The 14403-nt window shown below is 48.7% G+C and overlaps 1 protein-coding gene across 1 annotated transcript in view; it reads left to right on the plus strand.

Annotated features, from left to right (window-relative positions):
- Nucleotides 1–14403, plus strand: part of LOC103265705 (myoferlin) — a 91497-nt gene that overhangs the window by 58374 nt on the left and 18720 nt on the right. The window contains exons 22-26 of the mRNA XM_021715170.1: nt 1412–1582; nt 2209–2357; nt 4314–4453; nt 8237–8325; nt 8418–8513. Coding sequence (XP_021570845.1) covers nt 1412–1582; nt 2209–2357; nt 4314–4453; nt 8237–8325; nt 8418–8513 — 645 coding nt within the window. The remainder of the gene's footprint in view (nt 1–1411; nt 1583–2208; nt 2358–4313; nt 4454–8236; nt 8326–8417; nt 8514–14403) is intronic.

The raw sequence follows: 14403 nt of genomic DNA on the forward strand, positions 1-14403 counted from the left end.
GTAGAGATGAGGGCTCGACAAGTTGCCCAGGCGGGTCTCGAACCCACGGTCTCAGGCAATCCACTCACCTCAGCCTCCCAAAGCGTGGGATTACAGGCTGAGCCACCGAGCCCGGCTGTGTCTACATTTTCATTCGGACTCTGTAGAAAAGCTTTGAAGACCCAAAGCCAGTGGCAGACACAGAGGGTGTGTGTGGGAGGGAGAGGACCTTCCAGGCGCGCTGCACATCACATCCTGCGGTGAATCCCACTTACACCCCACCCTGCACTTCCATGGGATGAATCACCAATGTTTCATGGAATGGAGGATCTCTGCTAAGGGGACACAGTAGGGATATAGATAGGGAATATAAATATAGTAGGGATATAGTAGGGTTATAGTCAGGGAACTGGTTAAGATCACATAACAACAATAAAGTCAATACATTATTAGTATTGTTATTATTTTGAGTAGAAGTTTCACTCTGTCGCCCAGGCTGGAGTGCAGTGGCACGCTCACAGCCACTGCAGCCTCTGCCCGCTGGGCTCACAATCCTTCTGCCTCAGCCTTTCAGGTAGCTGGAACTACAGGCGCACGCCACCATGCCCAGCTAATTTTTTGGTTTATTTTACAGATGAGGTCTCGCCCAGTTAGTTGTCCAGGCTGGCCTCGAACCCTGGACTCAGGCAATCTTCTCACCTCTACCTCCTGAGGTGCTGGGATTACAGGTGTGAGCCACCACACCTGACAATAATACATTAGTATTATTTCACTGGGTTTTGAGTGACGCACTCATGCCAAATGCTCTCTAAACATTTTCTCGCTTGACCCTGGTAACATTAGATGGTAGATATTGTTATTACCATTTTGCAGAGGAGTACAGAGATATTAAGTAACTGGGTTTAGGCTGGGCTCAGTGGCTCAGTCTGTAATCCCAGCACTTTGGGAGACCAAGGCAAGTGGATGACCTGAGCCCGCAGGTTCGAGACCAGCCTGGGCAACTTGGTGAGACCTCACTACAATAAACAAAAAATCAGCTGGACATGGTGGCATGTGCCTATAGTTCCAGGAAGGCTGAGGAGGAAGGATCGCCTGAGCCCAGCAGGCCGAAGCTGGGGTGGCCGTGAGTGCGCCACTGCACTCCAGCCTGGGCAACAGAGTGAGACTCTAACTCAAAAAAAAAAAAAAAAAAAGCACCTGGGTTTAAACCTGGGTGTTTAAAGCCCACAGTCTTCCCCTGAGCAAGCATATATTCCCTTATTGTTCTGATTCCTAGCATGCGCTATTATCAAGTATCCCTGTCCCCCACTCAGCCTGGATGGCCTACTGGAATGTTCTCCGGCAGCCATGGCAATTATTCATGTGAAGCCTTGGGTCTTGTGAGGAACCCACATGGGTCATGGCGATGCTAACCTCATGCTTCTTGATTTAGGATGTATGAACTGAATTGCTACCTACCCCAAGAAAAAGACCTGAAGATTTCTGTCTATGACTATGACACCTTCACCCGTGATGAAAAAGTCGGAGAAACCATCATCGATCTGGAGAACCGATTCCTGTCCCGCTTTGGGTCCCACTGCGGTATCCCTGAGCAGTACTGCATGTGAGTCGCCCTGGCCGGCCATGAGGCCATCGGCTGCCTCTGACATGCACACCTGGGGAGTCCTGGGCGCTCCTTCAGTCAGTCAAGTACCTTTTCCAGTAGTGGGATCCTCTTAGGGGCAGCAGGACCCATCCTTGGGGCATCACAAGGTGGCAGCTTGGTGAGCCAGGCCCCCTCGCTGCCCCCTTTTCAGCTCCTCCTGGGTGTCAGGAATGGAAGGCAGGGATGTCAGTGTTTGATGGCAGGAATTCCCTGCCCTTGGGAAACAGATTCCTTCTCCCCCCCCCCTCCCCGTCCCAAATGAATCAATTTTCTTTGATTCTCTTCCGCCAGCTAGACAGCGTCTTTCCACAGCATCTCAAGGCATACCTTGCAGTTTCTCGTTTTAGTTTGCAGGAAATGACAACAGTGGTCTCAGCCAGACTCCTCATTTTTGCAAAGGAGGAAACAGAGCAAAATACGTCAATGAATGAATAAATAAAATCAGTTGGTTGAGGCCAAATAACATGTGGATTTTAGGACTCAGGGAAAATCCTAGATTCAGAGAGTCCTCAAGGATGTGTGTATACATCCAAGGAGAACCTGGGATCCCGCGGTCACTTGGGCGTTTGTGGTGCTCTTCACAGTTCCGGAGTTAACACCTGGCGAGATCAACTGAGGCCAACACAGCTGCTTCAGAATGTAGCCAGGTTCAAAGGCTTCCCGCAATCCATCCTTTCCGAAGACGGAAGTAGAATCAGATATGGAGGACGGGACTACAGTTTGGAGGAATTTGGTGAGCACCTGGCATTGGGTTGCAGATTGGCACAAAGTAGAATGACCTATGGACCTGGCTGGGTTCGGGAGGGACTTGGGCGGAGCCAGTACCTCAGTTAGACCATGTGAGACTCGGGCCACGTGACCGTGTCTAACAGCTGCCACACGACTGTAGAGTTCTGCTGTCTTGCCAGGTTCAAGGCAGACACATGTCTTGTCTGTCTTAGGTTTCACACTTTTTAAAAAGTCGATTCAGGGAGTACAAGTGCATGTTGGTTACACGGGCATATTGTGTACTGGTGGGAATTGGGCGTCGGGTGGCCCATTCCCCAGATAGTGACCATTGTACCCCGTAGGGCGCTTCTGAACCCTAACTCCCTCCTCCCACCTTTTAGTGTCCGCAGTGGCTATTATTTCCAGCTTTGTGACTAGTCAGCGCCCACTGTGTGCTTCTTCTGTGTCTGAGTCAGTTCACTTAGGATTATGTTCTCCCACTCCGTCTGTGTTGCTGCCAAGGACCTAATTTCATTCTTTATTCTGGTTTCGTAGTATTCCATGATATATGCATGTCATGTTTTCTTTAGCCAATCCATTGTTGATGCCCTTGTCCTTTTTAGGTTATAGTTATTTGTCTTTCTACTTTAAGGAAGACTTCATCGGTACAGGAATAATTAGATGTTTAAGACACGTCAATGCTGCTCTCAATGTGTGAACTTGCAAACGCGGTTAGGAATCCACCAAGAAGCAGCATGGTCTAGTGGTTAAGGATACCCCAAATAATCAAGCAGCTCCCCCCAAAAGCTGTATCAGTTATGAGGATTGTTTTGGTTACCTTTGTTATAGAACAGATTGCCCCAAAACTTAGCAACTAAAAACAACCATCTTGTTTTGCCCACAACTTGAGGGACAGGAATCCAGGAAGGGCTCGGCTGGGCGGTTTTGGCTTGGGATCCCACCTGTGACCGCAGCGAGCTGTCAGCTAGTGCTGTCATCTGAGGGCTCTGTGGGGGGGAGCAACTGGGCTGGCTTACACACATGGCTGACTGTTGAAGCAGGGTCTCAGCTGGGGCTGGTGACAGAGGCCTTTCCACCAAGACAGCCTCTGGGGACTTGGGCTCCTTGCATGGCTGATGGCTTCCCCCAGAGTGACTGTCTTAAGAGAACCAGGCAGGAGGTGCATGGCCTTTTATGGCCAGCCTGGGAAGCCACACAGCATTTTTTCTCCATACTCGAGTATTTGAATATGTCTCCAGTTTCCAAGGGAAATGACACGGACCCCACTGCTTGATGGGAGATGTGTCAGAGAATTTGGGGACTGTGTTTTCAGAATGCCACAGTGATGCCAGCTGCTGTAACAACCAAGCTTCCAAATTTCAGTGACCCATACAGTAGAAGTTTATTTCTCATGGATTCAGATAAGCATTCCTATGGCAGATGCGTCCGTCCCAGAAGCACTCTAGGGGCTGGGGGCCCTTCCCTCCCGTAGCTGCTGCTCAGCTCGGGTGTCTAAGGCTGCTGTTCCTTCCTGCAAGCAGAAGAGAAAGGTGCATGAACATTCGATCAGAGGGATTTATGGGTCAGGTCCGAAGGTGATACATGTATCTCTTCCTCCCATGTGACACTCCAATTGAACTTGATCTCACGGCCTCATCTAGCTGCAAAGGAGGCTGGGAAACAGGCTAGCTGTGAGCCTGGGCCACAGAAGTCAATGCAGACTGTGTCCACTTGCCCTTTCTGGTGTGTTCTGATCCTTTTGCCACTGGCCATCTACAAGTTGGGTTTGTGCCTGGGTGGGGCAGGGGCCCTGGTCAGGAGCTGTTTCTACCAACACTTTCTTCACAAGCCAAGGTTTGCATGTTGGCCCTGCCTGTCCCTGTTGGCCAAGGCCAGGGTGCAGCACTGCCAGCTGCTCCGGGCAGCCTGGCTGAGGTGATCCTGACGCCCACCCCTGCTTCAATGTTGCTTTCCGTTCCAGAAGCCAACAAAGTCCTGCACCGGCACCTGGGGCCTCCAGAAGAGCGGCTTGCCCTCCACATCCTCAGGACTCAGGGGCTGGTCCCTGAGCACGTGGAAACCAGGACTTTACACAGCACCTTCCAGCCCAATATCTCCCAGGTAAAGGGGCTCTCCCCTTCAAGACCGAGTGCCATGGCCGTAGCAGGCACAGATTTGCCTCTTTTATCGTTCGAATGCTTTTAGATACACAAGAAGTAGTAATGAAACTCAAATGGGCTGGCATGGTGGCACATACCTGTAATCCCAGCACTTTGGGAGGCCAAGGTAGGAGGATTGTTTGAGCTCAGAAGTTCGAGACCAGTCTGGACAACATACCAAGACCTTGCATTTACAAAAAAAACCCCAAAATTAGCCAGGGGTGGTGGCATGCACCTGTAGTCCCAGTTACTTGGGTGACTGAGGTGGGGGGATCACTTGAGCTCAGGAGGTCAAGGTTGTGGTTGTGTCATGATCATGCCACCACTGCATTCCAGCCTGGGTGACAGTGCTGACTCCAAAGAAGAAAGAAAGAAAAAAGAGAGTGAGAGAAAGCAGGGAGGGAGAGAAGGAGGGAGGGAAATTCAAATGAGCTTCACCCCAAAGGAAAACTTACCGTAAGAATTTTCAGATACCTCAGCCCAGACAGGAGACCTTCAGGGTCTCTGCCTGTCTCTTGTCTGTGTTTCTCTCTGAGTCGATTTCATCTGTCCTCTTCCTGGGATCACCTGCCTATGCATCCAGACGTCGCAGCCCTTTTCTGAGTGTGTTTGTGTTATAATGCAGACCCGTCGACTCCCAAACATTTAGGTGTTGGTGGCCCCAAGCGGGCAACCAACACTGGACAATTGAGCCGTTGTCAGGAGGGCAGGGCCTGGGAAAGTGACCGAACTCAGTGCTGTCTGGGGAAGAGGTGCCATCTGACACCAAAGTGGCAGGGAAGCAGATGCCATGTGGACAGTGATGGGGGAGGGCACAGTTTCCAGAGCTGCAACAGGAGACGTGGCCAATGACAAAAGTTCTGTGTGGAAGCTTGTTATTTTATTTCCTTATTTATTTAGAGTCAGAGTCTCACTCTGTCACCCAGGCTGGAGTGCAGTGGCATGATCATGGCTCACCACAGCCTCGACCTGGTAGGCTCAGACAGTCCTCCCACCTCAGCCTCCTGAGTAACTGGGAGTACCGGCACGTGCCACTATGCTTGGCTAATTTTTTATTTATGTATGTATTTATTTATTTATTGAACAGATGGGATCTCGCTATGTTGCCTAGGCTGGTGTCGAACTCCTAGGCTCAAGCGATCCTCCCACCTTGGCCTTCTAAAATGTTGGGATTACAGACCGTGTGAGCCACTTCCCCTGGCCAGAAACTTATTATAATGAAGACTTCAGGCCATGTCTGCAGAGATTTGGATGTATTGCCAGGCGCGGTGGCTCAAGCCTGTAATTCCAGCACTTTGGGAGGCGGAGGCAAGAGGATTGCCTGAGCTCAGGGGTTCGAGACCAGCCTGGGCAACATAGTGAAACCTCGTCTCTACAATAAGTTAAAAAAATTAGGTATAGTGATGCATGCCTGTGGTTCCAGCTACCTGGAAGGCTGAGGCAGAAGGATTGCCTGAGCCCAGCGGGGGTGACTCCAACCTGGGCGACACAGTAAAACTCCAACTCAAAAGGAGAGAGAGAGAGAGATTTGAGTGTAGCAGCTCTGAAGAGGGGCCAAGAATCTGAATTTTAACAAGTACCCCAAGAGTTTCTGGTTACACTTTAAGAAATATTCTTTTAATGCATGCAAGCACTGTTGATATGTATGGCAAAGCTATGGACAAGCTGATTGCCAAAGGGTGGCCACAAGTGGTCTGGGCTTTCTTTTTTTTTTTTGAGTTGGAGTCTCACTCTGTCGCCCAGACTGGAGTGCAATGGCCGCTCCCAGCCACCGCAGCCTCGACCTGCTGGGCTCCAGCGATCCTTCCGTCTCAGCCTTCCAAGTAGCCGGAACTACAGGCACGCACTCCCACGCCCGGCTAATTTTTTTGATTTATTGTAGAGATGAGGTCTCACTGCCCAGGCGGGTCTCGAACCCGCGGGCTCAGGCAATCCGCTCACCTCAGCCTCCCAAAGGCGCGGAATTACAGGCTGAGCCACCAAGCCCGGCTGAGCTTTCTAGATTATTTTGTCACCACATCTCTCTGGAGTGCAGTGGTATGATCATAGCTCACTATAACCTCGCACTCCTGGCCTCAAGTAATCCTCCCACCTCCGCCTCCCAAATGACTGAGATTACAGGCCTGAGCCACCATGCCAGGCCATTTCTTCCTTTTCTTGTTTTTCTTCCTTGCACCAGAGAGGCTATTCCTCCTCTCTTCCCTCCTCCCACTTCTCAATTGTATGAGGAGTCTCAAGAAATGACAGAGTGAGGAAGATTTCTCCCTGGGAACCTGCTAACCCTCATCCCATCTGCCTACAGCATTAGTCACAGCTGAGCTTTGGAGACACCCAGACGCCTGGTGTTCTGCAGCGTGCTTGATGTATGGTAGAACCCTGAGCCCTAGAGATTAGTTGGAAGCGAGTCGGGATCACAGTCAAATATGTACCTTTTCACGAATCCCAGTTCATTCATTTTGATCACAATGCATTAGGAAGCCAATCTTGTGGTTTCCTTGGCAACTTTCTTGAAGGCCACTCTGTTTTTGTCTGGAGACAGAGTCTACAGAACGTCCAAAAACAGTTTGGAGAATATAAATTGGTTTGCATGGTGGATACAGTTTGTTAATGACGTTTCAGGCCTGCCTGGAAGAACATTCCAGTCAGATGGACTCAGTCTGTGGCAGTCAGAGAGCTAAACAGGGCCTCAACCAAGATGGCGGTGTGTGTGTTGGTTCAGGCTTTTATCTCCTTCTCTGTGAGCTCCCTACTGAATGGTGGGCACTGTGACTCAGTGGCAGAGAATCCTCACCTTTTGGGAATAGTAATGTTCTCGTCACTGTTTGAGCCCCTCCTTTGATGAGATCAAGCGCTTCTGTGGTGATAGACTGAGTCCCTGCTTTGAAAGTGCTGTGTTGTAAGATTTTATTTTACAAAGTTAAATACCATTCTCACCAGGCCTGGTGGCTCACACCTGTAATCCCAGTACTTTGGGAAGCAGAGGCGAGAGGATTGACTGAGCCCAAGGGTTCGTGACCAACCTGGACAACTTGGCAAGACCTCGTCTCTATAAGAAGTCAAAAAACTAGCCAGGCATGGTGGTTCACGCCTGTAGTTCCAGCTACTTGGAAGGCTGAGGCGGAAGAACCACCTGGCTCAGCAGGTCGAGGCTGTGGTGGCTGTGAGCGTGCACTGCACTCCAGCCTGGGTGACAGAGTGAGACTCCAACTAAGGACCAAAAAAAAAAGTTAAATACCATTCTCATTACTTTAATTTTGTATCTTGAGGGAAGTACAGAAACCCTTGGGTGCTGCAAAGCTGAGAATGCTGTCATGTGGGCAGTGTGATAATAACTAGAATGACAGCATTAGAACCATTAGAGGACAATGGACCCAATTTTAAGTTGTGTGTGTGTGTGTGTGTGTGTGTGTATGTGTATGTGTGTGTGTGTGTGTGTGTGTGTGTGTGTGTGTGTGTGTATGTGTTGGGGTTGGGTTAATTATGAGAAACCCCCATTTTATTAACGAGGAAAGACTCGAACTATGATACAGGTAGCCGTCAGAGAGCCCTGGGTGGCCATGGGAAGTGGGTGGCCTAAGTGACATTGTAGATATAGGATGAATCCGGGTTTGCCCTGCTCTATGTAATGGCTTCCATATGGACTCATAAATCAGCAGCCCCAAAGACATCATTTCACCTAAGAAATGTGAAAAAAAAGTGTGGTTTTTCCCCGCCCGTGATATAACTCCATTTTTGGACGGTTTAGGGAAAACTTCAGATGTGGGTGGACATCTTCCCCAAGAGTCTGGGGCCGCCGGGACCTCCGTTCAACATCACACCCCGGAAGGCCAAGAAGTAAGTCATCCCGAAACCCTGTCTCCTCCACCGGCCCGGGCACTTGGTCCAGGCCCAGAGAAAAACATGCCTTCCAAATGGGCTCTTTTCAGATACTACCTGCGTGTGATCATCTGGAACACCAAAGACGTCATCTTGGATGAAAAGAGCATCACGGGAGAGGAAATGAGTGACATCTACGTCAAAGGGTAAGGGTGGTGAGAAGGGCGAGGGGAGCAGGCAGGTGAGAGGGTAGAGGTGGCCAACGGGCCAGAGGGTGAGGGTGGCCAGCACGTAGAGGGTGAGGGTGGCGAACACATCAAAGGAGGAGGGTGGCCAGCAGGTCAGAGGGTGAGGGTGGCCAGCAGGAACCCTTGACAACCTCAGGGACTGAAGCAGACTCTCTCTTTCATGGGTTTTCATGACCGAAGGGGCCCACTCTAGGGTTCTTGGTTATTGGAAGCTATTTTTTTTTTGAGTTGGAACCTCACTCTGTCACCCAGACTGGAGTGCAGTGGCACGCTCCCAGCCACCGCAGCCTCCACCTGCTGGACTCCCGCGATCCTTCCACCTCAACCTTCCAAGTAACTGGAACTACAGGCATGTACTACCACGGCTGGCTAATTTTTTATTTATTGTAGAGATGAGGTCTCACCAAGTTGCCCAGGTGGGTCTTGAACCCACGGGCTCAGGCAATCCACTCGCCTCAACCTCCCAAAGTGCTGGGATTACAGGCTGAGCCACCAAGCCCGGCCTTGGAAGCTATTTTGTCTCATGAATGTCATCACTTAGGCTGCTCCTGGACAGCAAAGGGAGCTGGAACAAAAGAACTAGAGAAACCTGGTAGGCCTTGTTTATAAGCAGAGCTATCCAAGGACCACAAGAGCTGTAAATATGTCTTCGTTTCCCTTTAAACAAAGTGAATATTCTTCAGTTTGTTTGTTTATATTTTTAAAAAAGGGACAGAGCCAGGCTTGGTGGCTCAGCCTGTAATCCCACGCCTTTGGGAGGCTGAGGTGAGTGGATTGCCTGAGCCCGCGGGTTCGAGACCCGCCTGGGCAGCGAGACCTCATCTCTACAATAAATCAAAAAATCAACCGGGCGTGGTAGCGTATGCCTGTAATTCCGGCCACTCGGAAGGCTGAGGTGGAAGGATCACCGGAGCCCAGCAGGTCGAGGCTGCGGTGGCCGGGAGCAGCCACTTCCCTCCAGTCTGGGCGATAGAGTGAGACTCCAACTCAAAAAAGAGAAAAAAAAAAAAGGGACAGGGTCTGACTGTGTTGTCCAGGCTGGTCTTGAACTCTTGTCTGCATGCAGTCCTCCCACCTTGACCTCCCAAAGTACTGGGATTACAGGTATGAGCCACCACACCCAGCCTTCTTCAGTTTATTAAGCGGATTAGTTATTTCTGAGACTTTTTTCTTTGTTTTGAGTTGGAGTCTCACTCTGTTGCCCAGGCTGAAATGCGGTGGCATGCTCACAGCCACTGCAGCCTCAACCTTCTGAACTCAGGTGATCCTTCTGCCTCAGCCTTCCAAGTAGCTGGAACTACAGGCACACACCACCACGCCTGACTAATTTTTTGATTTATTGTAGAGACTAGGTTTCATCAAGTTGCCTGGATTGGTCTCGGACCCCTGGCTCAGGCAATCCTTTCACCTCAGCCTCCCAAAGTGCTGGGATTACAGGCTTGAGCCACCACTGCACCTAGCCATTTCTGAGACTTTTTGGCTGTGTTGTTTTCTTTTATTCCTCTTTGACGCCCTAAATAACTAGCCTTAGAAACACAAGTAAAGCTTTCAAAATTCCTTTTTCTACAGATTTGATTACCAGCCGCCAATGTCTATGAAAAAGAAGAAAAGATAGCAGATTTTGAAAAAAGTCATTCATTCACTGAGTGCCTACATCCAACATGTCAGAGTGTCCCTGTAGTTCATTATTCTTTTACCTGCATAATTAAATTTCAAGTAGTCCGTATGGATGTTAGTTTCTTGCTATGCCCTGAACATGAATGTTGAGGGCAATACAGCACAGTGATTAAGAAGCCAGCTTCTAGCCGGGCTCGGTGGCTCAGCCTGTAATCCTGCGCCTTGGGAGGCCGAGGTGAGTGGATGGTCTGAGTCCGCGGGTTCGAGACCCTCCTGGGCAACTTGGAGAGACCTCATCTCTACAACAGATCAAAAAATTAGCCAGGTATGGTAGTGCACCTGTAGTTCCAGCTACTTGGAAGGCAGAGGCGGGAGGATTGCCGGAGCCCAGCAGGTCGAGGCTGCGGTGGCCGGGAGCGGCCACTGCACTCCAGTCTGGGCGATAGAGTGAGACTCAAAAAAAAAAAAGCAGCTTCTGCAGTCAGACCCCTGAGTTGAAGTCCTGGGACTTTCTCTGCAGCCTGGGCAAGACGGTGAGCTCACTGTTCCTCTTCTGTTAACTGGAGACAATGCTTGAACCCACTTCCCAGGGATAGTCAGGACATTCAATTATCCAAAGCATTTAGTTTTTGTTTTTTTGAGTTGGAGTCTCACTCTTTGTTGCCCAGGCTGGAGTGTGGTGGCACGCTCACAGCCACTGCTGCCTCAACCTGCTGGACTTACGTGATATTCCACCTCAGCCTTCCAAGTAGCTGGAGCTACAGATGCACACCACCACGCCCGGCTAGTTTTTTGTGATTTATTGTAGAGACGAGGTCTCACCAAGTTGTCCAGGCTGGTCTCAAACCCCTGAGCTCTGGGTTCTCACGCCTCGGTCTCCCAAAGTGCTGGGATTACAGGCTGAGCCACCGCACCCAGCCCTATCCAAAGCATTTAGGACAGCACCTGACAGACAGCACATACGACGTGAGGATTAGCTAGAATGATTACTGTTCCACATGGACTGTGTTCCTTAATATGTAAAAGATAAGACTTGTGACTACTTGGAAGGCTGAAGCGGAAGGATCATCTGAGCCTGGCAGGTCCAGGCTGTGGTGACCATGAGCGTGCCACTGTACTCCAGCCTGGGCGACAGAATGATACTCTGACTCAAAAAAAAAAAAAAAATACTTGTGAGATGTAGTATATTCATAAAGTGAGAACAAAGTTTTACCTCTGATCCCAAGCGGCCATCAATCAGAATTTTTTTAGAAAGACATAATTACTCTCATTCAAGTTCACTATAAACGAATGTTTCATCAAGTTCATTATTCTTTCTCATCTCAGGATCTCATCACCATTCCCTAAGGAAAGCTAATCCTGGCTAATTATATATATGCAAATTGATTTGACTATCATAAGCATGATTTTTTTTCAAATCAGGGAAACAAACTCAAGGAATACTGAACTGAGAGAAACTCCTCTAATCAAAGAATAAAACTCACTTAAAGTACCATGGAAAATTTAGAATTAAAATCGAAATGCTCTGTGTGAAAAGAGTAGGGCATGCCTAGCACTAGACATATCTGGGTACTGTGTTATGTACAAAGTTATACATACACGCACACAAATACATACACTTAGAGTAGTTTCTCAGCTTGTCTTAAAATTAAAGTGAAAAGATTCACTTTTATTTATTTGGTTATTTATTTTGAATTGCTCTCTCACTCCATCGTCCAGGATGGAGTACAGTGGCATGCTCATGGCCACTGCAGCCTCGACCTGCTGGGCTCAGGCGATCCTTCCGCCTCAGCCTTCCAAGTAGCTGAAACTGCAGGTACGCACCACCACGCCCAGCTAATTTTTTGATTTATTGTAGAGACGAATTCTCCCCAAGTTGCCCAGGCTGATCTTAAACCCCTGGGCTCAGGCAGTCCTCTCACCTCCACCTCCCAAAGTGCTGGGATTGCAGATGTAAGCCACTGCACCCAGCAAAATTCACGTTTGAAATTAAATGTGAGGGCTGGACATGGTGGCTCACGCCTATGATCCCAGCACTTTGGGAGGCTGAGGTGAGAGGATTGCCTGAGCCCAGGGGTTTAAGATCAGCCTGGGCAACTTGGTGAGACCTCGTCTCTACAATAAATCAAAAAATTAGCCAGATCTGGTGGTGCACGACTGTAGTCCCAGCTACTTGGAAGGCTGAGGTGGAAGGATCATCTGAGCCTAGCAGGTCGAGGCTGCGGTGGCCATGAGTGTGCTACTGCATTCCAGCCTGGGCAACAGAGTAAGACTCTGACTCAAAAAAAAAAAAGGTCAGTAGCCAAAGAGAATCTTCCAATTCATTTATCTAGTCAGTTAATTGACTAGCAAAAAGGAAAACTACTATAGTTGATATAAGTCCCACTACTAATGACAGGACTTAAGATTAGCAAGTGACTTTATTTTTTTATTTTTTATTGTAGGATGAGGTCTCGCCAAGTTGCCCAGGCTGGTCTCGAACCCTTGGGCTCAGGCAATTCCCTCACTTCGGCCTCCCAAAGTGCTGGGATTATAGGCTTGAGCCACCGCACCCGGCCTGCAAGTGACTTTATAGTCTCCGTGGTTTTTTGAGGCAGAGTAACAGGTGTGGGCTTTGGAGCCAGACTGACCTGGGAGCCATCCTTAGTTCTGTCAGTTACTTGGCTGTGTAGCCTTGTGTAAGTTCAAATATCCTCCCTGAACCTCAATTTCCTCATCTGTTAAATGGAGATAGTGACCCAGCTGCTTGAAAGAATTAAACAGTGCATGCTAAGTGCCTGGCTCCTCAAAGGTGACCGTAAACACGAGTCCCCACCGTGCCCTTGCTAACCGTGGTCTCCTCATCGTCCTCACATCCTTAATTTCATTCTAGGGACGGGAGATGAAGCTCAGAGATTTCACAGCCAATCCTGCCTCCCACCAAGATGCTCGATCTTGGGGTCCAGGCATCCACGATTAGAAAAGCTCCCTTGTGGTTTCACCTGCAAATCCAATGTGCAGTGTGGAGGCCCAGCACTCTAGCGCTTTGCGCATCTGAAATCAAATGTCACCCCCCGTTTTCAAACCAGAAGTCTTCCCAGGAGCAGACAGAAGTGACAACACCTTCTTTCCAGATATGCTCATTCATTCATTCCTTCAATGGGTATTTATTTAGTGTCTACTGTATGCTGGGCACAAGCATAAGCTTCTCAAATGTTAAAAGTTAAGATGTTAAGTTGTTATTGGAATAAATGTTCTTTTTTTTTTTTTTTTTGAGTTGGAGTCTCACTCTGTCGCCCAGACTGGAGTGCAGTGGCCGCTCCCGGCCACCGCAGCCTCGCCTGCTTGGCTCCGGCGATCCTTCCTCCTCAGCCTTCCAAGTAGCCGGAATTACAGGCATGCGCTACCACACCCGGCTGATTTTTTGACTTATTGTAGAGATGAGGTCTTGCTGCCCAGGCGGGTCTCGAACCCGCGGGCTCAGGCAATTCACTCACCTCAGCCTCCCAAAGGCGCGGGATTACAGGCTGAGCCACCGAGCCCGGCCTCGCTCAAGTATTTTTAATCCCCAACTTTAATTCCAAATTGAACAGAAGTGATTGAAGTCTGTCAATTTACATTTCCAGAAACTAGCAAGTGGTTTTCTGCTCACCGTCCAATTAAGACACTGCTTTGGAATACACCAAACAATTTCTTAAGACCATGATCACCACCATCAAATGCACCAACTCTAACATGTGTCAAGTATATAGTACCCAGCACAGCCCTAAAGTTGATAGTTACAAGCTTTATCTTAGTCTTCAGACTTTCTTACTGACTACCACCTTTTACTTTAACTGCTAGTTTAGTTTTTCACGAGGCTTTAACAGTCCTTTAAAATTCTTACTGGCATTTGCTCCATTTTCTAGACAAAGAGTTTACAGGGTCTTAAAAATGACCTACCCATAAACCACATTTTTTTCTGTAAAATGGTAACCAGAAAAAGTACAGTTACACTGATAATCTCAAAAAAAACAATGGCAGAAGTCCTGAATCCTGCCACATTGTAACAGAAATACTAGAAACAGCAACACTGTGAAGTAATGAGTTTTCACAAAAAGGATCGTCAGTAGGGCATGATATGGATTGCTATATGATACAGCGTTTATGTGAACAGACCACGTTTGATGTCATTATAATTTGATATTTATCACATGACATTCTAACAAGAGAAAGATTATGTTTCCCTGAAATATTTAATGCACAGAAAAAT

The sequence above is a fragment of the Carlito syrichta genome, unplaced genomic scaffold, assembly GCF_000164805.1.
Source record: "Carlito syrichta isolate Samal-C Ts95f unplaced genomic scaffold, Tarsius_syrichta-2.0.1 Scaffold306772, whole genome shotgun sequence".
NCBI classification, from domain to species: Eukaryota; Metazoa; Chordata; class Mammalia; order Primates; family Tarsiidae; genus Carlito; species Carlito syrichta.